Source organism: Antrostomus carolinensis, unplaced genomic scaffold (assembly GCF_000700745.2).
Source record: "Antrostomus carolinensis isolate BGI_N321 unplaced genomic scaffold, ASM70074v2 scaffold30585, whole genome shotgun sequence".
NCBI lineage: Eukaryota > Metazoa > Chordata > Aves > Caprimulgiformes > Caprimulgidae > Antrostomus > Antrostomus carolinensis.
In genome coordinates, this window is record NW_010318896.1 from 13,454 (window position 1) to 37,227 (window position 23,774).

Here is a 23,774-nt window from a genome sequence, read left to right on the forward strand (position 1 = left end):
ACATAATATGATTTATTTTTTATATGGGGAAAAAGAAATGCAGCTCGTGTCAGAATAATGTGAAGATTGAAACATGCAGATACACACTGACAAACATTGCTTCTAAACTCTTTTGCTTAAAAAAAAAAAAGTACTGTAAACAATTTTTTACAAGTTTCTGTTCTAAATAGCTCTTTAATGTGAGAGCTGCTGTATTTGCTGCTTTACATCTTTCAGTCTTAGGGAGCTCTTCTCCCAACGTTTTTTATTATTTTTAGGAGAAATAGTAATGTTTATTTCAATATGGATTTAAGAAAAGATGCACCGCTGTTTTCACAAAAGTCTGAATTCTAGCCACTGTGAAAATGGAAGGTGAACGTCATAGGTTCTGAAATGTGCTAGTAAACAAAAACTTCTCTGGGAGGGGACAAAACCAGCCCTTTAGAATTTTTTTTTTAATAATTATCTTTATAACTGTTTCACTAAGCAGCAGTACTGCTAACTACTGAGCTAACAAACTAATGAGCTACAGGCAACATCATGTAGAACAAAAGAAAAAAAAAGATCAATATATAGAGGAATTAATTCATCATACCCACTTTATACAACAAAGAGGATGATTTTTATCTTAAATCATTTAGGTCATAAAGTGAAAACAGTATTAGAAAATGGACATACTGTGTAGATGCTTCTGTAAAAAGAGGACAAACGATGAGATGAGTATCAGGAACAACTAAATAGACACAGCAGTTTTCTAGTGGTTCAGTTCAATACACTACAAAATCAAAACAAGTATAAATCTTTGTTAATGCTTTTGATTAGGAAATAAATTCCATAAGCTCACAGATCTTTCTTAATGCTTGGATGAAAGACTTCTTATTCTTCATAGAAGGAGTTTACTTCACTTCTGTATTTCTCAAGCACGGTAAGCCGTTTTAACTTCATTGTAGGACCTTAAAAGAGGGAGTTAGTCACAACAGCAGAAAAAGGAACAAAAATTCCTACTCAGTTTGAGCTTTGTTTCCTAAGATTTTCTTTTGAAGAGCTTGTTAGGAAGAACATCTCCCTCTCTGCAAGTGTAGATACCTGCTAAAGTGAGAAGCAAGCGTGATATGTAAGGTTGCCTCCACATAAGCATAAATACTTCAAAAGGAGCTGCAGATAAGAGGGTGATGTCTGACTACTACTACTACTTTTTCGTTAAAAACAATTAAAAGGATGATTTTTTTATTTTTTTTTTTTAAACAGCTTTTAAAAAATTCCCAGTTTATTCAAAGAGCCGGGTAACGTGCTTGGGGCTCTGGTGTCAGGTTTTACTGTCTTGCTGCCCCCCCCCCTTTTTTTTTAAAGCAATAAATTTTCTGTATTATTACTGGAAGTTATTAATACTGTAATGCACAATTAATTAATCAGAATTGATTGTTTAATTGCCCAAAGAAATCTGAAATTTAACTATAGAGCTGTACTTGTGAGCACATACTGATATATATGTACACAGCAAAACCTCCAACTATTGTATTCTTTTAACACATGATGCATAATGTTTTTTCCTTTCCCTCTAGCGGCTGTACTGAATTTGGCATAGAAAGCTGTATTTGAATGTTCTTAGATCAGCAGGCTCTTTACTGTGTATATATGTCAATATAAATCAGTAAATCTTACCTAGTTCTCCCCCAGAAATGGAAAAATCTCTTGGCAGGACTATCCATTTTTTAATACAATGAACCCTATTAGTAGCATTCATGTTGACTTTGTCGATTCCGTTCTGAATGGCCTGGTATATTGCCTGGTCTCTTGTAGTTACAATCTCTGATACTTTAGTGGCTTTACTACCAGCCTTCTGGCAGAAGTCTCTGGCTTGCTCAGTGAGAATGTCAGTGGGATCAGACGTATCTGGGTCCAGCACGCTCTAAAATATCAAATGAAGTGGATGATCAAATGGTCACTCTTACAAGGCATTAAATGTTTCCCTGATCAGGTCCCTCCCTAACTAGTAAGAATCAAGCAGGCTCAGCATCAACACCCATTCTGTAAGCCTTAAAAAGCAGAAACACCTACAGATGATAGTGCTTTTCTTTCCACCTGGCTACCAAATACAAATATTTTTGGCTTACATACAGATGACATGAACAGACTTAAAACGCGTCAATGAATCAGGCACTTAAAGTCCACCTATAGACCTTGAATTTCCACCATATTTTCCAAATTACTCCATTGTTCCAGAGGAACATTTAGCTTATCATTAAATTAAATTACTGTAACATAAACAACTTGAGAGAGAAGCACTCTTTGAAGTTAGACTTTTTAGATTAATATTTCTATTGTGCCTGTATATAGGGAGTATCAGTCATAGAGGTAAACAACTTGAGAAAAAATAGTGTCCGTCACTATGTATGTACACAGAACATAAAGTGCAAATGTTTTAGAAAAAAGTGATTTCTCAATTGAAACGTATACCACAGCAAACCTATTGATTATTTTGTTCTACAATTATCTTTCTCGTGTTATATGAAAAAAACTAATTATAGATAAATGTTTCTCTTGGAAAGTTTCTGTTAGAAACTAGAACTAGTTTTGTGTGTAACAGAAGCATTTGTTGGCTTTGTTCATCTGTAAGAATAAAAGCTATTATTGTTCTCCATTACAGAGACTTCTCACTCTTTCAACATTTCTTAATTTAAAATTTGCATTTAAGTAAAAAAGGTCATCTTATATACATATATGAGAAACAGCAGTAAATACATGGATGTTTAGCAGACCACCTAACTATAAGAAGTTTAGACCATCAGGATTTGGTCTGTAGTTGCTACACTTTTTTTCCCCACTAACATCTTGTCTTCTTGTTTTGTTAGGTGCAGGTGTATAATTCCATTGAAATTGGTATTAAAACTGGTGTACCTTTAGGGTCAGCAGCATTGACAAAAACTTCTTTTTATCTCCAATCACCATAGCATTACTGACAATTGGGAGTTCTTTTTTAACAGCATCTTCAATTGGAATTGGAGGCACATTTTCACCTCCAGCTGTAATAATCAAATCTAGGCAAAAAAGAAAGGCTATTAGTTGAATTCACATAAATTCCAAAGATCAGGTTAATGTCCAGACCGACCCACTTTTCTTACTCTGACAAAGAATAAAAGAGATTCTTTTCAAATATTATGTTTTCAAAGATAGCAGAGCCTATTAATTATCTTCAAAGTAAAAATGCTAGTTTTTTCAGATATGTGCTTAAGTTCTCAGTTCTCGCTCAGTATAAAATATTTGCTCCAGATGATTTTCAGGTAACAGGTTATGTATGGGTGCTATCTCACAAAAAAGCAAGTTCATTGTTAACATCATGATTAAAACTAATTCTTAAAGCCACCAAGAGGGGTCACACAAAAACAAGTTTCAGCTGCAGGAAGGCTCCATAAAAATAATATGGAAAGAAGGGAGAGATGAGTTTGAGGAGGGAGAACTCAAGATCTAAGAGGGGAAGTTTGCAGTGGAAGTAGTGATTCCTGGCCTACTTTTGACATGAAGGGAATATAACGACAGACTGGAATCTTAATATTTTTAAGGTTTGTAAATAATGGTAGTGATACCTTATTCTGTTAATAAAGGATTGTGCATTTTTATTTGAATGCATTTGTTCTGAAGTATAATACATATATTCATTGTAATTATTAAAAATTTGAGTATTATCTAAGTAAATTCCAATGCTTTACTTTCATTACACTGGTGACTTCTCACTGACCTCAAATAATAGTCTTTGCAGCATTTCAGAACATGCTTCAACAAACAATGCAGACAAATGGTATACCAGCCCTTTGTGTAATAATGCAGCTGATTGTATGTATGAAGGATCAGGTTGGTACCTGATTCCCTGTCAGCAATAAACTTGAAGAATTTAGGTGCAAATCAAGGGAATGTAGCACCCTTTCAGCATTCACAGGTTTGGGCCCTACCACCTCTACTGGTCCAAGAGAACTATGACAAGAAATAATTTCCTGTCTATACTCAACCTTCTAGTACAGAATAGGCATTAATCTCATGACTATGAAAGTTATTTCTCTCCCTAGTCAACACACTCCACACGTTTGAGGAAGCACAAGCAGGGTTTATAGAGTGAGACTCCTGTCAAACCACAGATACATACCGAAGGTAGTGTGCATCCTGACTTGTCTAGGTCTATTTTTCCCTTTCATTCCCCCCTCCTTCCACCTTAGTCCTGTCTTTGTCTTAAATCCTCTACCAATCTTTCCGGCACTTAGTTTTTCATTGCCTCAGATGTCAGCCAATCCAGACAACCGTCACAATTGTAACAACTTTGTCCACACCTCTACAAATACTCCCCCTGTACAGACTTCTCCAGCTACATCTATGTGCTTTGCAGCTAAAGAGTCATTAACTCGTAAGACTCACAGAACCAAAGGATGGAAGTCCTGTTTCAGTCACTAGAAGAAAATCTTCATTATTACCTTCTATTAGATTTTACCTGATTTGGATTTAAAACTTTTGGATTTAAAACAGTTATTTTATCCCAGATGGTCTACCTGTCCTATAATTTAGAGTAATTGTTATTAGTTTAGCAATCAAGGAAGATTGATTAAGTGAAACACAAATGTTATGACAGGATGAGACTAGGAGCTGCTGCTGAAGGAAAATGAATCAGTCAAGAAAGCAAGTTAAAATCAAGATAGCTGCATTTAGTGAAGGGTATTAATAGTGTCTACTTAAGTCCTGATTTCTAACAGGGCACTATGTCATCCTATGACAAATGCACTCATCTGTGTTATCTCCCTAGTGATTCATCATATATTCTAACAAGATACTCAATTTTTAAATCTTCAGTTACATCTTGACTGTGACCAATCCCACTCTGAATAGGCACCATGAAAAAAAGCTTCCAAGTAGGCAAGTGACCAGTCTTACTCATGTGAGACTTCAAGCTCTGTAGTGAAGTAATACCTAGGTTTATTGCTTTAGCTTTAACTTTCCCTTCTGCTCTCAAGCTTCAATACTAGTTTCTGCAAACATATCAACCTAAGGCATCAGAGGAACCTAGCTGTGACCTACAGCAACAACTTTTATATAACAGAGGATTGGCTCTTGTTACTGTCTGAACATTCTAATATGCAATTAGGATAATTTAGCAAGATGCAAAAGGAGAATGGACAGCTTAATAAATCATTAGAATCGAAGAAGATGCATTAAACCTGCATTATTATTTTATATGACTAATTATAATACTGAACTAAAGGTCTGGGAGATAAAAAGCCTCATTGTAGCAAATGAATCATCTCCAACTATTGCAGACTAGAGGGAAACCTTTCTTGAACAGGTCACACCATGGTTTCCTCATAAGAGAGTTTATTTTACCTTCTTATTAGGTCAATGCTGCTGGCATTAGAGGAAAGACATTTAATTAGATGGGTCGTATCTGACATGTGACAGAACAGTGCTGAAAAGTTACCACAAACATGGAGCAAGATGTTGCTTGTTACCTTTAATTCTTCCAGTGACATAGAGAAAGCCATCCTTGTCTAGTTTTCCTAAATCTCCAGAATGCAGCCACCCATCCTCATCAAAGACTTCTTTTGTTTTGTCTTCCATATTTAAATAACCCATAAAAACAGTCCTTCCCCAGAAACAGATTTCTCCATTGCCTTCTGCATCTTTGTCGACCAACTTCACTCTGCAGCCAGGTGCTGGTTTACCACAACTATCAGAGAAAAGCAGAAAAAAACCACAAGGAGCACAGAAATATTAAATATAATACTGATAAGGCATCTAACATACCCAAATCCCTGAACCTTTCAAAATATTAATGACTGTAAATAACACCCTGCTGAAACTGTTTGAAAGCTATGGAATACTAATTCACTAGGGCAGATATGTTAGAGTATCTAAGGGCTCTTCAGCTGCCCTGTGTTTCCTGCTTTTTTTCCCCTCTGTATCTTCAGGCATAGAACACTTGTGCATTTGAGGTCTTGCATTTGAAAGCTCTCCTACCCTGGGCCAGGGCTAGGATGTACGTCAGATTTAGTAACTGCGTTCTGCATTTAATGCTGTAGATCACCTTCAGTGCTATTGGTGTGGCATGCTATGGAGGCAAAGTGTTAAGCTTCTGACCTGGAAGTTATTTTGCCTCTCAAAGTCACGACAGAGTGCCAACACATTGAGAGAAAATAAGATAAGTCATAAGATCTTTGCTGAACTTAGTAAGTACTCTTCTCATAGATATAATGAAACATACCATATTAAAAAAAAAAAAAAAAAAAAAAAAAAAAAAAAAAAAAGGTAAAGTTACCTGTGCTGCTTGTAAATATATGGCCCAGATAGGCAGTGCGGGCCTGTGGTCTCACTCATCCCATAGGCCTCATAGAGGGTGATGTTCAGACCCAAGAAAAAATACAGTGTTTCCATATTGAGAGGAGCAGCACCAGAGAAGTGCTTCTGACAGGAAGAAAAACCCAGTGCTCTGCGTATTTTTGCTAGCACTAAGTAGTCTGCTAACTTTGTCCAGAACTGCTTTAAACCACTGCTGAGTACAAAACACACAACAGAAGGAGACAGTAAGTCAGAGCAACCTATGAAATTTCCAAAATAAAGTCAGACACTAATTTTGTTTAGAGATATATTTGCTGCTTGGTTTGGGTGTTGACAGAAGTTACATCAGTAAGAACAGGTAACATATTTTTCATTTTTTCATTTATCCAGTGTTTTTCATTGCTAGTGAACTCCAACTCTTGAAGTGTCTGAATACTACAAATACATAAAGAATCTATAGAAATGTATTTTATAAACTAAAATGCCTGTATTCCTGATTCTTCATCAGTTAAATGTGTCTCTGATAACCTATACCACTACAATCTGAAATTTGCAGGACCTATTTGAGAAACTGAATGATAAAAAAAACAGTATTAATTGCATGATCTTCTGTAATAGCATTTTCTGTAAGCTTCAACTGTGTCATGCCTTAATGAATTTTGGAACAGGAAAGAATTGTGAATTAAGTTAATATTTGAATTTATACAACATTCTTTATCTGGGTAATCTTATGGAGAAAAATATGAATGTTATTCAGAACAGAGATACTTAGAGCTCAAGAGAGTTTGCAGGGGGTGTCCTTGAGTTTGTGTGTGGAGATGTGATCTTCTTACTCACATGATGCATACCTCAAACTGTCATGAACCAGTCCATCTGGGCAGTCCCCCAGAACTTCCCCCTCTCATACACCTCCTCCAAATTCATGCCCTTTCCTCACACCAGTAACTAGCACTTGCAGAGTCAGATCGTGCACTGCATCAGAGAACTCTCCCAACTGAAAAATAACCAGTTCAATTCACAGAGTTCAGGGATGTGTTACTGGAAGTATGTTCTCACAGAGGACAGAGGGGCACTTTTAACAGTCACCTATACTTAAGGTCAGCCTCATGTAATTGATAACTATACCCTCCCTCTTGCATTATATTTGCTGTGTTGCCAGGCCAAACTTTATCCATTTACACTTAGGAGTGTCACTGCTGCTTCAGAGTTTAACAAACAGATAGCTACTTTCAGGTTGACAGAAATCTCACTCATTATAATACATACCTGCCTGACCAATTTAGGTTTCTCTCTAAGCTAAGTGCCATAGCCCATGACAGCATTTTCTTCTTCATAAATCCTGACTGAGCACAAGCATCCTTTAATTTCTCCATTATCTTCTCCCATACTCGGGGAACCCCCATGTGAGATGTTGGCTGCACTTCTTTTAGTGTATTGATCAAGCTGCCCTGTTAAAAACATTAAATTATTTCAAAACATTGCAAAAGGTGCACAGCAGTGATAAAGGGGTTTGGTGACACAGTCTGCATCTTACAATGCTAACGTAGAACATCACTAAACGTGCAGGGTATAAAGAAGGACTGATGAACCAACTTTTGTCAGACATATGCACTAACACGTGCCACCTCTGACACATCAGGGGAGGTATGTATACAAGAAGGAAAATGCACAGGTGGTTTAGTTCCTTTTGCCTCCCTTTCCTCCAAAAGTTGCTTATATTTCTGCTTGGGATGCACATTCTTCTGCCTTAATAGAAGCTTATGCACCTGGACTATACAGTTTAACTGCAGTCTGGAGCACTGGATCGCAAGTCTAATGGATTTTATTTTTCCATAATTTCTTACAATAATGGGACTCTTCACCTTCTGCACCTCTTCAAAGATCATATTGTCTCTTTGCGATGTTTTCTAAGAGGAAGAAGTGCAAGCTTAATTAGGTTCAATACAAGACAGATACCTTCAGAGCATCTGGCTCAGCAAAGTAAACTTGCTCTCCCCATTTGATTCCAGTCCACAAGTCATATATCTGTGCAGCAATGTGGCTGAGGGGAAGATAACTGACTATAGACTCCTGCTGGACCTCTGCAGGTTGCATATCTCCTGCTCTGCTGCAATGTGCTGATGTCCAAGTTATCTGTTTAAATAAATTAAAAAACACATTAGGCATGGTGGGATCTTTTTCTTTTTTCCTTTTAACACAAACTAAGGATCCTCGTGCTATGCTAATATAACTATGGAGAATCTGTGCTCGCAGGAATTGCTGAAGACATCGCAATCTTTGACAACACACCAGACTGTCAGTTCCCTGGGGGGACACGCAGTCAAAAGCAAAATGAACCTAGCATCAACATAGACTTGCAGATAACATCAGTAAATGTGGTCTTTCTGCTGCCTGACTGGACTATGAATACTACCAGCTCCCTATGTTATAGCAATACACCAAGCAGGGCAGCCATAAGCTGGATGGATAAGGACTAAATTGATCTACACCTTCTTCTGCAACTCTCCTACTGTTCATACTTTCTATCAAGCTGGCCCTTTTCACCAGTGCTATGTCTATATGTTTACCAGAAAAAGAACCATAAATACTCAGTGATCAGTGAGTTCAAAGGACAGTTTAGTATCAGCAACAAGCTCATTGTTTTGTACTGATCATCATCTGGCTAAGCACTAATGAGGAAGATAGCAGCTGCCACCTTCTTCCCCCCTTCTTCCTCATTCCCACTTTATCTCAGAAGATGCAGTTCAAGGATGCTAAATATTCCTATCTTCATTATCACAATATAGCATACGGAGACCCACAAATATATGTGATGGTATGAGCAGGGAGGGAAAAGATATATCTGCACAGCAAAAAAAACCCCACAGCAAACCAAACCCAAACCAAAACAAGAAACAATTATTTCTCAGAGTTGTCTGTAATCTAAAATGGGTAGGGCAGGACACAGAAATGAGATTATTCAAGATGGCAGGGGCGAGATACAAATCACATGTCCAGGTTTTTAGCTGGGACAGAGCTGGGTTTCTTTTTCAGTAGTTAGAATAATGCTGCATTTTGCTTTTCAGCCTGGAATTTGTTATCAGAGAGACACTGATAACATACCAGTGTTTGCATTTTTGTCACTGGAAGTGAAGGACTTTGTGTTCTGTTAGTCTACAAGCACGAGATTTAAGGGGATGAGGAATATTTAAATTAATAAACTAAACTGGCATTTAGATATGCCAATGGGATATTCCGTATCATATCATGCATGTCATGTCCAGTATATTAGTGAGGGGCTCTTCCTCTTTTAGTTCTCTCTGGCTTTCACTCGGGCTCTCGCTCTTCTGGGATTGCGGATTTGGGATTGTCACACCTCCAGGATTGTTACCTGGGAACGGGCCGGGCTTGGTCAGCGGGTGGTGAGCAGTTGCATTGTGCAACACTCGTTTGTATATTTTGTTACTTTTATCATTATCACTACTATTTTAATATTAGTATTATTTTAAGTTTTCTTTTATTTCTATTATTAAATTGTTCTTATCTCAACCTACAAGCCTCCTTATCCTTGCCCCCCAATCCTCTCCCCTATCCCCTGGGGTGGGGGGGAAGTGGGTGAATGGCTGTATTGGCTGTTGGCCATTGGCCAGCCCAGTTAAACTATCACAACATGTAATACCTGTTATGTTCCTGCCAGCTCCTTTTCTTTGTAATAAATTAGAAATCACAAGCGTACGCTTGCTCTAAGGAAATACAGATTCTCAAGAGAGGTTTTTAACGAGCAGCATGCTGTCTGGCCAGGCCACTCCAAGTTTAGATAGCAGCATTGGACAAGTGGCAATGGGAGACTTAAACAATAGGCAGAATGAGGCGTCTTTGAGATGGGGCTACATTTTATCCTCCTTGTCCTTCAAAGCCTTGGAGCTTGCAGGCACACTCACAGTAGATCTGTGTGGGTGCACATATGACTGACTCAGCATTAGTTTTACACATGGACAGTGGCAAACATCTTTTGACTAAAGAAGGCAGTGACAGTTACAGGCAAGGCATATTTTTCCTCCGTTCGACAACATAAAAATAGCCTGTTTGTGATCAGCAGCCAGGAATAGTTTGGCAGCTAACATGGAAATGACACCAGACTCCTTTGAGATGGAAGAGCATGGGATTTGCAACATCAGATCCCTCTTTTTGTCTATCAAGTCTACTGTGTTCTGCTTCCAGATACTATTGTACTAATCCCCTACATTTGGGTGAACTACTCCTCATAGAGCGCATGTCTGCAATAGTTTCTGCATTATTTTAAGAGGAGAGGCCACAACTTAGACCAGCCCATTCACAGATTGTTTATGTGTTCAGAAAGGCTCCCTACCAGTTTCCCGACTCCTGCTCAGCCACCTTAAAAAAAAAAAAAAATTAAAAAAATCAAAACAACTACAGTCCAGATCTTTGCTAGCAGACCTCTGAGGAAAGTCCCTTTTCCAAACAATTTTGCTTTTCTCCATGACTGGAAAATTTTCTGTTCGCAACAATGCAGGTAGTGCTATCATAAGTACCAGGACTATGCACTAGAGTTGTATTACGCTCCAGCGATCTATGTAGAAACTCAAGTGATACCTGAGAGACTTTATGGCAATCTGTGAGATATATTTATGAATATACACACAGTTTATAAAAAAAATATATGCATAACAAACTGTTAAACCTTGTGAAGTGCTAGAGTTTCATTTTTTACCATGCTTATACTTTCCAGAAACAGCTGACTGCATTTTTAATATTGCTTTCTAGTGCACTACTAATGTTGCAAAAGTAAAATGATTTCAAGGTTCTAGCATGTACCAGTCACGGGAATAAATATCTCATACTTTGCTATTTTTATGGTAAAGGAAGAGCCTGAAGTACATACATTGTCATGACTCAGCATGGCTCCTTTTGGCTTCCCAGTTGTTCCGGATGTGTATATTAGCACACAGCATTGATTTGGCTTTTGGGAGTTAATAATATCATCCAAAGTAGTATCAGATATGTCATCTCCCAACTCCAGAAACTCTTCCATCTAGAACACATAAGAGAAAATACAGGATATCAAATGGCTTCTTACAAGTGGGAAAGATGCAGTACCTTATGAGTCTCAAAAATGGCAGAAAACTTCAGTGCCTGGCTCTGAACATGTCTGCAAGGCAAGTTTCCCCAGCTCTTGCCTATGTAAGAAATATGATAAGACCAGCGTAGGAGTTTATGTGCTAACTCCAAACAGACTATTTAAAACTTGCTGCCATTAGTTTTTTTTCAGTGTCTAAGAAGGGAATGGTAATACTATTCCTCCTCCAAGATGGACACTATGGACAAGTCATAGAGGCTAATATTCTGTTACTCTCTCACACAGTTAGAATGATTTTGAGTCTTGTTTAAAAGAATCTGGATGTACTGTTTTTAAGAGTAACCTGTGACATTCCATCTGTAATTCCTTTTCCTCTATATAAATACAAATATAAATATAAAGCAATTGGATGAAAGCTTCTGTGTGAAAGCATCATCATCTAGATGTGTGAATATCTGCCCAAATTATCTGCTATTTTATAGCAAACAGAGCGTAGGAGGCTGGTCACAACTTCCATTCAAATTTGGCTCAATCTGGAACGAGCTAAACCTTTTATGCTGCTGGACTTTTGTGCACCACAAACTGGCCCAGAAGAATGCTGAACCTGATCCTCTGTGTTATACTGGTTGCTCCCAGATACTTCTCTTTCGTGCACCTGATACACTGCTAAGTGTACCACTGATTTCAATGCTAACTGAAAAATGGGGTCTAACAATTTTTTTGAAGAAAGTAAATAAGCAAACTGTCAGTTTCCCATTGGAATCAGATGACTCATACTGTGCTACAGAACCCCATCATTCAAATGCAAGATGCAGCACTTCCATTCTTCAATGATTTCTTGGAGCTATATTTAGGACCACATAGCAGTAAAAGGGATGATGCAAAGGACAGCAGAGGTAAAAAAAGAAGAGCCTGTGCTTGAGGGGGGGTTCACTGTTCCTTTAAGACCTCTGCCATTGCCAGTGGGCTACTAAGGTTAGCCTCTATGGCACGGCTGTCCTAACGATTCTTCTAATTAACAATAATCAGTTTTAAACTTTCTTCCAACAAACCACATCTCTGAAAAGAGAAGCAGTACAATGCACAGCTTCATAGCCAGCAGAGGATTTGTCACATCCCATCCCTTCCCACAGAATGTGGCTGCGTCAATTTCACTAGCCCCTGGAAAGGTCTGGAGGTGTCAAGGTTGTACCTGTTTCTATGTGACTTAGCAGCTGTTTCTGTTTTCCTGACCTTACTGTCTTCTCATACTGGAATTCATTAATCACTGTGAATCTGTTGCCTAGGTTTTGTTTACTGAACAGTACCTGCAACAGCCAGCCTCCCATGCCACAGAGTGTGAAAGGTACAACCAGTCACACACACTACTGACTTTGCATTTGCTTTCTGGAAACATGCGCTGACCAGAGAACTAGGGCTCTGCCCTTACAGCAGCAATCCTTCATCACATGCTAGCTGTCAACTTGCACCACAAATCCCTTTTATCAAATGCCACGTGGCTCAGGTGGTTTGCTTTACATCAAACCTAATAAATAATCATTTTTGCCTTTGGTGGTTTGATCTTTTAGACAACACAAACTATGGCAACGGTCAGACACTCTCACAGCTCTTCTTCTCCATTGAGAAAATACGTCCAACATGACAGCCAAACAGGGGTATTTTCAAGTATATAAATTCTCAGGTATTTAGTTTTCGGCAACTCAGCAGCATTTCAGAATTAAATAGCACTTAGTCTTTTCACTAAGAAATATAAATAGTAACATCACCTTTGCATTAATATTTTATTGTACTGAGATGCAAGGCATACTCTATACCAGTACGTACAGTACTCTAATAGTAACTGTTAAACAGTTATATGCTATTCAACATAGGAAAAGATTGATTAAAATGAGTGCAGAATTTTTTCTTGTGTACCTAGTAACACCTTAGATTATCAAAACTGCAAATATTTTAAAATATTTCTATAATGTTCACTCTTCATTAATATCTTTTTTTCCGCAGTTGAAGTTTTTCAGCCTAGAATCTGATAATCTGTAGTTCACTTAAAAATGCTAAATTTTGTATTCTTATTGCTTAACTATTTTCAATTATATTTTCAAAATATATTGGAATAACATGTTTACAAAAAATCTGTTCTGCTTAAAGACATGAGTTTTCTGACATTAAAGGCTGGACTTCCACCACTCAGAAATTTCTGATCCTGGCTTTGTTCCTTTTTCTGCTATATTTTTGCCATGCAATACAAAGATCCTACATATACTAAGAAAATGTGCTTCTCTTTGTATAGTCCATAGTTATTCCTCTTCACTTGTCGCCTACCACTAGAAATATATGGTGCAAACAAAATGCAACTATCATCTGTAAAAGTACAAGCATTTTGATGTTCTTGGACCCACTGTAACTAACCACAATTAAGTTTTCGCTAGCACCAGCAGACTACCTCTGTTTTTAACAGTGTGAGAGTATACATTCCCACCCGAAGACTACAGGTGTTTTGTTAATCCAGATAAGTAAAAAGGCAGGAAGACACAAGATTGACAGTTAAGTGAGGTAGCTCTAATTTTAAATGTCAAATATGAAACATTAAGTTAAAGATAAACTGAAAAAGCTAATGAAGCTTTTAAATGTGTTTGCTGGAACACAGCAATGTGTTCTAAATGGTAGACATTTCATGGATTAAACTCAGAAAATATTCATCAGATAGATAATACTCCATGAATTATAACTCTGGTCTAGCACTCACATACCGTATACAAATTGGGATGTCTGTCTGGAATGGAGTCCTTATATAGCACAACAGCTTTCAAGTGTGGCAAGCGATTCCAGATCTGTTGGGTTTTTAAAAAACAAAATTATTTTTATTCATCTTGTGTGGGGTTTTTTCCCAATAACATATTGCCAGAACTGTAATGGCCTGACAGTCAGAAGAAACCTCCTGTCTCCCTCCACCCTCTAATATTCTCCCCTAAACTCAAAACCAACTAGCTTGGCAAGAGGAAGGAAAAGAAAAAAAGAAGGCGGAAAAAATTAGATGCTACACAATCTGTTCTAGAAAATCTGTTTTCTGTCAAAAGATTAAAAAAAAAAAAAAAAAAAAATCAGAAATGGCTCCTCATCATCCTCTTTTACAATGCAAAGGGCACATCAAGGAACTGTTTAGGTCAAGCTACAAGCTGACCCTAGCTGCTGTGGCTACCAATAAAGACTGAGGAAGTCCCTCAGCAAAAACTGTTGTTTAACTGCTAAAAAAAGTTCTACTTTCTTCAAGAAAAAAAGAAAAGGAAGCCATATACACATTTTAAGGATAAATAAAAATAGAAAGCTGCAGGCTTACAGGCAAACAGCAGTGGCTGCTGCTTTCAGTAGTTCTCTCTCTGCTTTGCATGGCCTGCAGAGAGCATTAATTTCACTGAACTGTGTGGGAACCAGTGCCTCACAAATGCCTTTGAATTAATCACATTTTGAACTGACTCAATCAACCTGTGCTAATATAAAAGCAGTGGCTTGACAGTAGCCGTTATATATAAATTATTAGAAGGATAAAAATTGAAATGTTATGTTATTATTTCAGTTGTGGGTCCTTCCAGGAAAAAAAAAAGTTTCAAAAAACCCTCAGCTGGATAAAACAGTGCTGGCTGAGCTGTCTTTTCTTTTTCTAGATAGAAATGTATACAAATCAAATCCCTCCAGTTCTTCAATTTCTATTATTCTCTCCACATTCAGGACAGCATAGCCTAGTATTTAGTCAAGGACACTGCAAGGCTTGTCTGATTTTTGTAAGTATCCTGGAAAAACATGCAATCTCTCTTCCTTTAAATTGCATCTAAAACAAAACTATAAAATACAAATCAATTCATTTATAATTTATAATAAATATATTGGAAAAAATCCATGGATATTTTCTCTCTGGCAGGTAAATGTTTCTGGAAAAAAATTCCATCACAGAGGGCTCCCTGCTTCAGCAAACAACTCCCATGAAAGGTTTCACAATACAGATAGCAAATATGGTATTTGGGACCAATACAGCACTGAGAAATGGGAAAATTATTGTTTTTAAGTAACCATCCAGCCACCTTATACCTGCATTATCTTGTCCAACTGTTTCTGATTTTCCACAACCATGATATTGGTTTTACTGTCATAAGCAATGTAGTGGCAGGCCTCTGGAGAATTGGTTGTATATATTCCTGTGACAATTCCTCTGTATCAAAAAATTAGATAAATATATTTAGATATAAAAGAACATAGATTTACATACATTCACACATATATACATGCACTTAGTGTCAAAAAAGAGTAATAATCACAGATCAGATGAAAGCCGAAAGAGTATGAAAATGTAAAAGTAAACAGCAGCACTGCTGTCATGTGTGTTTCAAGTATTCAGATATACGTTAATATCTCTGATATATGCACACTGCAAAAATTAACCTCTGGACTCCATTCAGCAGATGCCGCCGTAAGCTAGGATTCAGCATTTTAACCGACTTGAGGCTACACCAGAGTTAGCTCAGGAAGTGGTAAAAAAACACTGAAGTCCTCTTTCTGTTCAAGCTGCACACAGTTATCAATCTGAATTTTACTGGCAGAGAAACAGCTTAAGAGGTAAAATCCAAATTGCATAAACAGGTATCAAGACAGAAGGAATCAGGCTAGTTAGTATTTATCTGTCACTTCATCTGCCTGAACATATCTTGCTATAGACAAATATCATTGGTATAGAACTGGGAGTATCATCTGTTTCCCACATTTTCCAGTAATAAGATATTGTACAATAGCTTCTGTGTGACTGTTACAGTTAAGCCCACAGCAAACAGGACCAATGTATGAGTGTCTGGACTATTTCAGATATACTGAAAGCTATGAGACTCCAGCAGGTCGCTGAGCATGCTAATCGGCTGCAGCACAAAATATATGATACCTAATTCCGATTTGCTACATTTCCAGACCTAGCAAAATAGAAGTCCCCTACAAAACCAACCCAAAAATATCTTACCCGGCAAAAACAGCTCCAACAGCTGAGATGAACCATTCTGGAGAATTAAATCCAAGGATTGCTACACTATGGAATCGTTGAAGACCAAGCTTAAAAATAATACACATAAGGTTATAGGCACACTGAAGAGAAACCTATAGCATGAAACATATACACAAATATAAACCATGAAAAGTTTGGATTTATTATTTTGGTGTTGGCAAGACATGTCCATGCACATCTCTACATTGAAATCTATAACAAAACCAGTATTTAGCAGCAATTAACATGATCTAAACTTTACACTACCTTCTCCTGTCTGGGTGGAGCCCTGCTGACCAGAAAGGCCCTAAAACCAGAACATTTCAATATGACCAAGAGCACAATGAGTACTAAACATGCCCTATATTTAGAGTGTTTTAAAATTAGTCTTTATCTTGACAAATTAATGACCTAATTCATCTATTTTTCTTTTTTTAATCTTAAAGCCTTCTGCTAAGCTTTGTACCCATGCCCCAATGAGACAGTGTAACACAACAGCTCTTCACTTGCAGTTAAGTTCCCTTGACAGCAATGTTCTCTCTTTGACCAAAACTAATTTTCATCACTATTATTTTAATAAAGAATACGACTGCTGATCTTCAGTTAATGGGAAAAACATCTTATATTGTGGTGGTTTGGAGGTTTTTTTGTGGTTTTGTTTTTTTTTTTTTACGAGACAGAGAGAAAAAGGAATTGGTTTTGTTTCCTGTACCTACCTTCAAGAAGCTCTTGGCTGCTTTCCTGGAGAGGCAATAATACTCTGAAAAAGTTATCTTCTCCCACTTTCCATTCTTTTTGCTGGCCAAAGCATTAAGGGATCCATATTTTTCTAGGCTCTCCTTGAACATCTGATGAACTGTCATGGGAGTCTGCAGACATGAGTTATCTATTCTCAGCTTGACTCTGCCATCAACAAAGGAAGTCCACAGAGACTCTGGAAAGTAAAGCATCATCACCAAGGTATTCCATAATTGAAAAATATGGTGTGATTGCATATCAAAAGACAAGAGGATTGCATAAAGACTGCAGGACTAAACACAGCTCTGGCACTTCCTACCTTTTAAGAGAAGGGCTTTTCAGCTTTATCAAATATTCCACACAGAAAGAAAAATGTTTATCTCTTATGTCTTGCTCTGCATCTTGAACAAAAATGCCACCATACAGAATTATGCTGATCATCTGTGTGTTACAGGCATGCCACCAATTCCAGAAGAATCTGTTTGCCCATGATTAGCCCTGCACAACCCACCATCCCTTCAGCTAATGGAGCAGCTGGTGAATCAGAAGGCTACAGAGATCTGAAACCTCTGTCCCTGTTCAGCATCCAAGCTCCTTCCTTGTCATAGCTCTTTCCTTCCCTCCCCCAAATATTCTTTGTCCTGCCCCTGTTCCCCACAACTTCCCACAGTTGTTTTCATTGCCCTGTGTTCTAGTATGTATATTCACTCCACTCACTCCTGTCTTGCCCTATTTCCACAATATCTTTCACCTTTTTCTGCTCTTGCCTTCTTCATTCTGCCTTTCCACCATCCACTTTTTTCCTCTGTATTTTTCCTCCCCTTCCTTGACAGGACACACACACAGAGCACCAACTAATGGCAACCAGCTCTCACCACTGGTGCCAAGGACTGGGGCGGTCCCTGGCATTCACAAGAAATGCCTGTCTCAAAGATTCTACTTGGCTCTTGCAAAGCCAGCAAGAAGCAGGCTGAGTATAAATTCACCCCTTAGAGAATCTAGGATTTAGTAAGTTGGCAAAATTTACTGTCACAAGGAGAACTGTCACAAGGAAGACAAAAAACTACTACTCACAACTTCCCTACCAAACAGCTAGTACCCATACTTCTGAACAAAATAGTGCAAGAACATTTTAAGAACATTTTTTCCTTAGATCTACTTTCAGAAATGAAGAAATATTTTTAGCATAAACATAAAATATATATATATATTTGGTGGAAAATTCCAGACCAAAGAGCTTAGGTTTGTCAGAATAAAGAGTAACAGAAAATACGTCTTTCTGAAAGCTTCTGACACAAGTCAATAAGCACAACTGTCACTTATGGAAAACAAAAACTGTAAAAAAAGCTCAGCTAGTACTGTTTCATGGTACCTCAGTGGCTGAAAAAAAGCAGTTCTAGAGTGTTCAAAAATACAACATGCTTCACATCCCTGTCAAATGCTGTTCCTTTAGCTGCTTCAGAGAGGGCCTGGAAACTACCTCTCTGAGCATTTCTGGAAATATATGAACACATCAGCAACAGATGGATCCAAATAAGCACTTTAGAACACCCTGCAGCCTCCCTCAAGCAAGGCTTGCAATCTGCATAGGTAACCAGAAGCACAGCAAGCTATTGTAAACTCAATAAACAAAACTAAAACCAACTTTCTCTTGAGGCAAAAAAAGTTTCATTTCTTAGCTGTGTAGAAAAGCTCATTCATAATCAGCTGATAAAGTACAACTACTAAACTAAAAAATACCAAAACCAGTCTAGTTTGTTGCCAGTATTCTGTGAAACTTTCTGAAGGTTTCACTGCTCCATGCTATCAAAAAAAAAACCCAACAAAACCCCTTTCTACCTCCTCCCAGGCAAGGAGATAAAAAACCTGATGCAGCAAGTGAATTGAGCAGTCACAGCTGTGATGTGTGTCAATCCATGATTAATGTTCCTGACTCACATTATGTTCCATTAATGTTCCTGACTCAGTCTTGCATTTATTCTCTTGACCATCCTGACAAACAGAAAGTAATGCTGACAGCAATAAATACAAATGAAGCTGCTTGATCTCCATGTGCTTCATTTTCTCATGAGTAAATTGCATATAATGATTTTCAAAACACGGGTGTGGAGCTTGCTTAGGTCAGTGGAGGGAGGGCATCATGCATCCAGACAGTTTAGAAAACAATTTCAGGTAACAGACAGACTTTATCAAAGTGTAAACAGTGTCAGTCAACGAATGAGTAGTGAAGGCAAAGCAGGTGTTTCTGCACTTAACCCCAATCCTGGTGTGAAAAGGGTGAGAGATAAGACCTGTCAGAGATGGAAGCTAGTGTTAATCCAAATGCTTATTTTCTGCAGTGACACATCAAAGTCCAGATGAAAAACTCTGTATCATGTTCTGGCTTCCAAACCAAAGATGGCAGTGATTGCAGGTGCGCTTGGGCACAGGTCAGTGACTGCCCTGTTGAAAATAAAATCATACCATGCAGAGCTAAAATAAAACATTCTAGTCTATGTATTATAAAAATGCTCTTGAACAGAAGAGTATCGCTCTTCAAGGGAACTGAAAATATTAGCAACATTCCTACAATAATATTACAAAGCTTGCATAATGACTGCCTTTTCACTGCAGATGTATAGTAGATAGTAGAATAGTTTCAAGAGAGAAGAGTGAAAAATCAATCAAATCATTGCAATATCTACGCACAGAACCTAGATCTGTACTTTAAAACTGGGTCTCTCTTTTTGCTTTTCCTTATGCAATTTTTTCTAGTGTCAAAAAGTCATCTTTGATTCATATCAAAGACTAAGAAAAGAATCAGTTTCAGAGAGACTCAGTGAATCTCCTTAGTAATACACAATACATACAGCAACACAATATAAACTTGACACCTATTAAATGTCTGTTCTTGTATGTATTTGCAGGTAGAACTTAAATCTAAAAATAGTTTCTTAATCTAAATAAGACAAAAAAAAAAATCTAAAGATCTGACTAGTCTGCCCCACAGAATCTGTAAAACCAGCTGAACATGAACAATAAATTATGCTGTCAGTTTGCAGAGGGATTTTGAGCAGAGAGCTCATTCTTCTCAGAAAGAGCCTGGGAAGTAATGCCTGGCTAAACACCGAATGAACCTACTATAAACTTTAGGAAAAGCAAAATAGGTCCTCTGCCTCACCAGCATCTGAAAGCTAAACTACAATGTCCAGACTGGAAATGAACTCAGCACTACCTGAAACAAGAATAAAGATCCTTTAAATACACTGTGGGCATTGATACATTATACACCCCTAGGTTCACAGACAGCATAAGAGAAAATAAAATAGCGTTCCAGCTCAAAGTACTTAATGCCACTGAAAGTCCCTTACATGCAAGTGAAGAGGAGTATTTGTTCCTTTCCTCTTTCTTACAGTAACTCCTGCTACCTGCATTATACTTTGTACCCAAAATGCTTTGTTGTTCACTAATATATGATTTTGGCTCATGACCTTCATAGTAATTCACTGAAGGTCAGAGATGGTGAGAAAAGATTTGTTCCTAAAGATGACTATTTTGTCATATAAAACAAAAACCAGAAGAGATTTTATTGATAGGTAGTCCTGACTACCTATCAATAGGCTCTTTGAGCCTATTGAGTTTTTTTTTCTCCCCCACGTCAGTCTCCTCCAAGGCCAAATTACATGATGAGATTAAATTTTCCATGATTCACTGTCTTTGCTGCTGAAGGGAGAGATGGCTCGGAGCAGTCTCATACATACAGTGTGTAACAGGATGCCTGTACTGCAATTTGTCTTAGGAATTGCTCTAAGGACAACTGATCTAAGCATTTTGGATTTTAGGCATGCAGTTTTCCCACTAAAGTCTAAGGTTTTAAAATGTAACTTTACAGAAGAAAAAAAAATAGTTAAAAACTTTGTTTACCACTTAAAATACAGTTTGAAAGTTTTCAACTGATCTTTTACAATACAATCCTAGACTTGTGAACCATTTACATGAGAAAAATGATTTCTAAAAGTACATATGTTATTAAAATATTCTCTACGAAGTCTGAAACAATACACAACATAAAAACATTACAGTTTTTGTAAATTTTTTATTGGCCAATTGTTATTCCTTTACGCCACATATCACTGAACAGTTGTGACATGGTACAGGCTGTCTCTCCAAGCCCAAAAAATAAAAATTATTTTAAACAAACAAATAGTAAGTCAATTATATTTTCTGCATAAGTAATCAGTCTGGCTGAAACTGCTGGACCTCTGGGATGTATGAAGGAGACTGTGTACTAAAAAAAAAAATAAAAAAAAAATACACTAATCCTATAGTTTAAAGCTAGTACATGAATTAAGTCTTCTATCTGTTCACTACCTGACCTGTAAGTACTCTGGTGACTGCCAGAATGGATTTGGGAATGTGCATGAATTCTGATATTTATGGAAGAACAACTCTGACAGCCACATAAAATGCAAAAGAACCAAAGTCACCTTTCAGACAGGTAAACAGACAGGCTGACAGTGGAACAGCCTGGCTGCATGACCTGAGTAACTCCAAGTGATATTCCACCGATGTGCCCTGAGAAGCAAAAACTAAACCAATAATTTAACTTCTACTTGAAACTTATTCAGATTTAACTCACAAAACAGTATCTTGATTATATGTCAGTTCCTGCAAAACATCACTCTGCTTTAATGACGAGAGACAGTATTCAGCTCTTTGCTGGAGGCGTTTCTGATGGACAGTCATCATCCCAGATTCCACAGCTATGATGCCATCACATTCTGCTGACAACAAATACATCATTCTTCCTCTCACTCTTTTTTTTTCTTTAAATTATTTTTCCTTCAAGATGTCTGTGGCCTTCAAAGCTAAACTTTTTTTAGCGAAATTTGGAGCTGAGTACACACAGGTTGGAATCGGAGAGCTTGAAATCTGTGTCAAACTTTCCCTTGTGCAAATGAACAGATTAAACAGAAATACATAACTTCTGAACTTCAAGTGAATCTGAATGAACCAGCCAGAATACACACAGAGTGATTACTTTAAGAAAATACAAACATCAGCTTCCTGTTGCTTGCCTTGCCACAGTTGAGGGAGGAGGAGAGTTTTCTGCTGTATTATAAATATTCCACAGTAAACATATAACTTAAAGCCCTCAAACAGAAAAGACTGAATAAATAGCTGATTTTTTTTTTTTTTAATTATCCAAAACACACACAAATATTTCACTTCATGGAAAGTTGTATCTTTTCCATGGGAGGAAAAGGGAACATTTACGACTTGCAATAAAATATACTACTCTTCACATCAGTAAACTACTACCAGTGTGGATCAGAGAAATAAAATATCCTCCAAAGAGTGCCTCTACAAACTGACGTAGAGGGAGTGGTGCACCAGGACAAGTACAAAATAAGCTTCATAACAATACTGACGCTTCTGAAACTGATTACGATGCACCAAAATGGAAGCGTGTGGAGGGTATAATCAGGAGGAAACATCACTACAGAAACACTGCCCAGGCATGCAGGAATAGAAAGCCAAAAACTCAGTTGGAACTGAAACTGGTTAGTGATATGAAGAGCCACAAGAAGGGCTGCCGCAGGTACACTGGCAGTCAAAAGGAGAACCAAGGATATCATGGGCCACTTACTGACATAGGACATGAAAAGGGCTGATGTACTCTGACTTCTTCACCTTGGTCTTTACTGGCAAGGTCAGGCTTCCTGGGTTTCTGTGCCAAGGGGCAGGTGACAAGTTTTACCTAAAACAGCAGAGGAAGATCAAAGTAGGGACCACCTACGCAAACTGGACAAATATAAAACTGTCAGTGGGCCCCGATGGGATGCTTCAGAGTGTACACTGAGAGACCAGGCCAAAGTCATTGCAAGACCACTCTCCATCAACTTTGAAAAAGCATGGCAATCTGGTAAGGTCCCCAATGACAGGAAAAAGGCAAAGGGGAAGAAAGAGGATTCAGATAACTGAAGGCCAATCAGACCCATCTCAGTCCGTGGGAAGGCTATAGAACAAACTCTCCTAGAAGTTGTTTTGAGCAATAAAATAGTGATCAAGACTAGTCAGAATGGACAAACTTGATTTGGCCTTGGAAAATACAACCCAATTGCTTTCTATGGTGAGGTGACTGGCTCTGAGGTGGAGAGAGCAGCAGCATGTTGTTTACTTTACCTTTAACAAGGTCTCCTCCAGCATCCCTGGAAGGTTTGGATCACATGGAGTTGGGCTAACAGGTGGGTAAAAAGTTGGCAGGCTAATAGGTCTTTGAAAACAGTGGTCAACATTTCTAAGTCTAACTAGCAATCAATTATAAGTGACATTCTTCAGGGGTTAGTCCTGAAGGTGACACTGTTTAATGACTGCATTATTGTCTTGGACAATAGAATGCACCCTCACCAGCTACAAAGACAACACCAAACTTGGGGAATTGGCCAACATGCCAAAAGGCAGAGCTGCCATTCGGATAGACCTCAGCAAACTGAAGGAATAGGCTGCCATAAACCTCAAAGCTGGACGAGGGTGAATGGTTAAGTCTTGCACTTGGTGTAGGATAATCCCATGCAGCAGCAGCAGCACAGACTGGATACTGGCTGGCTCAGCAGAAAAACTCCTGTAGTTCTGGGTGGATGTATTGGGTTTATGTGGCAAGGTTTTGGT

At 37.9% G+C, this 23,774-nt stretch overlaps 1 protein-coding gene across 2 annotated transcripts; it reads right to left on the reverse strand.

Moving 5' to 3' along the window:
• Positions 1–618: 618 nt before the first annotated feature.
• ACSBG1 (acyl-CoA synthetase bubblegum family member 1) lies at positions 619–17,311 on the reverse strand. 2 transcript variants are annotated; one of them, XM_029085221.1, is made up of 12 exons: positions 17,102–17,311; positions 16,365–16,453; positions 15,449–15,569; positions 14,116–14,196; positions 11,174–11,323; positions 8,248–8,424; positions 7,558–7,739; positions 6,272–6,505; positions 5,466–5,683; positions 2,878–3,017; positions 1,642–1,888; positions 619–932 (listed from the first exon to the last, which is right to left on the reverse strand). In XM_029085221.1, the coding sequence occupies exons 1-12, from the start codon at positions 17,246–17,248 to the stop codon at positions 856–858; spliced, it is 1,863 nt and encodes a 620-aa protein (XP_028941054.1). In that variant the 5' UTR covers positions 17,249–17,311; the 3' UTR covers positions 619–855. The 2 variants fall into 2 exon arrangements, with proteins under 2 accessions (XP_028941054.1, XP_028941055.1); XM_029085222.1 differs by having other exon boundaries at positions 856–932; positions 6,272–6,502.
• Positions 17,312–23,774: the final 6,463 nt, after the last annotated feature.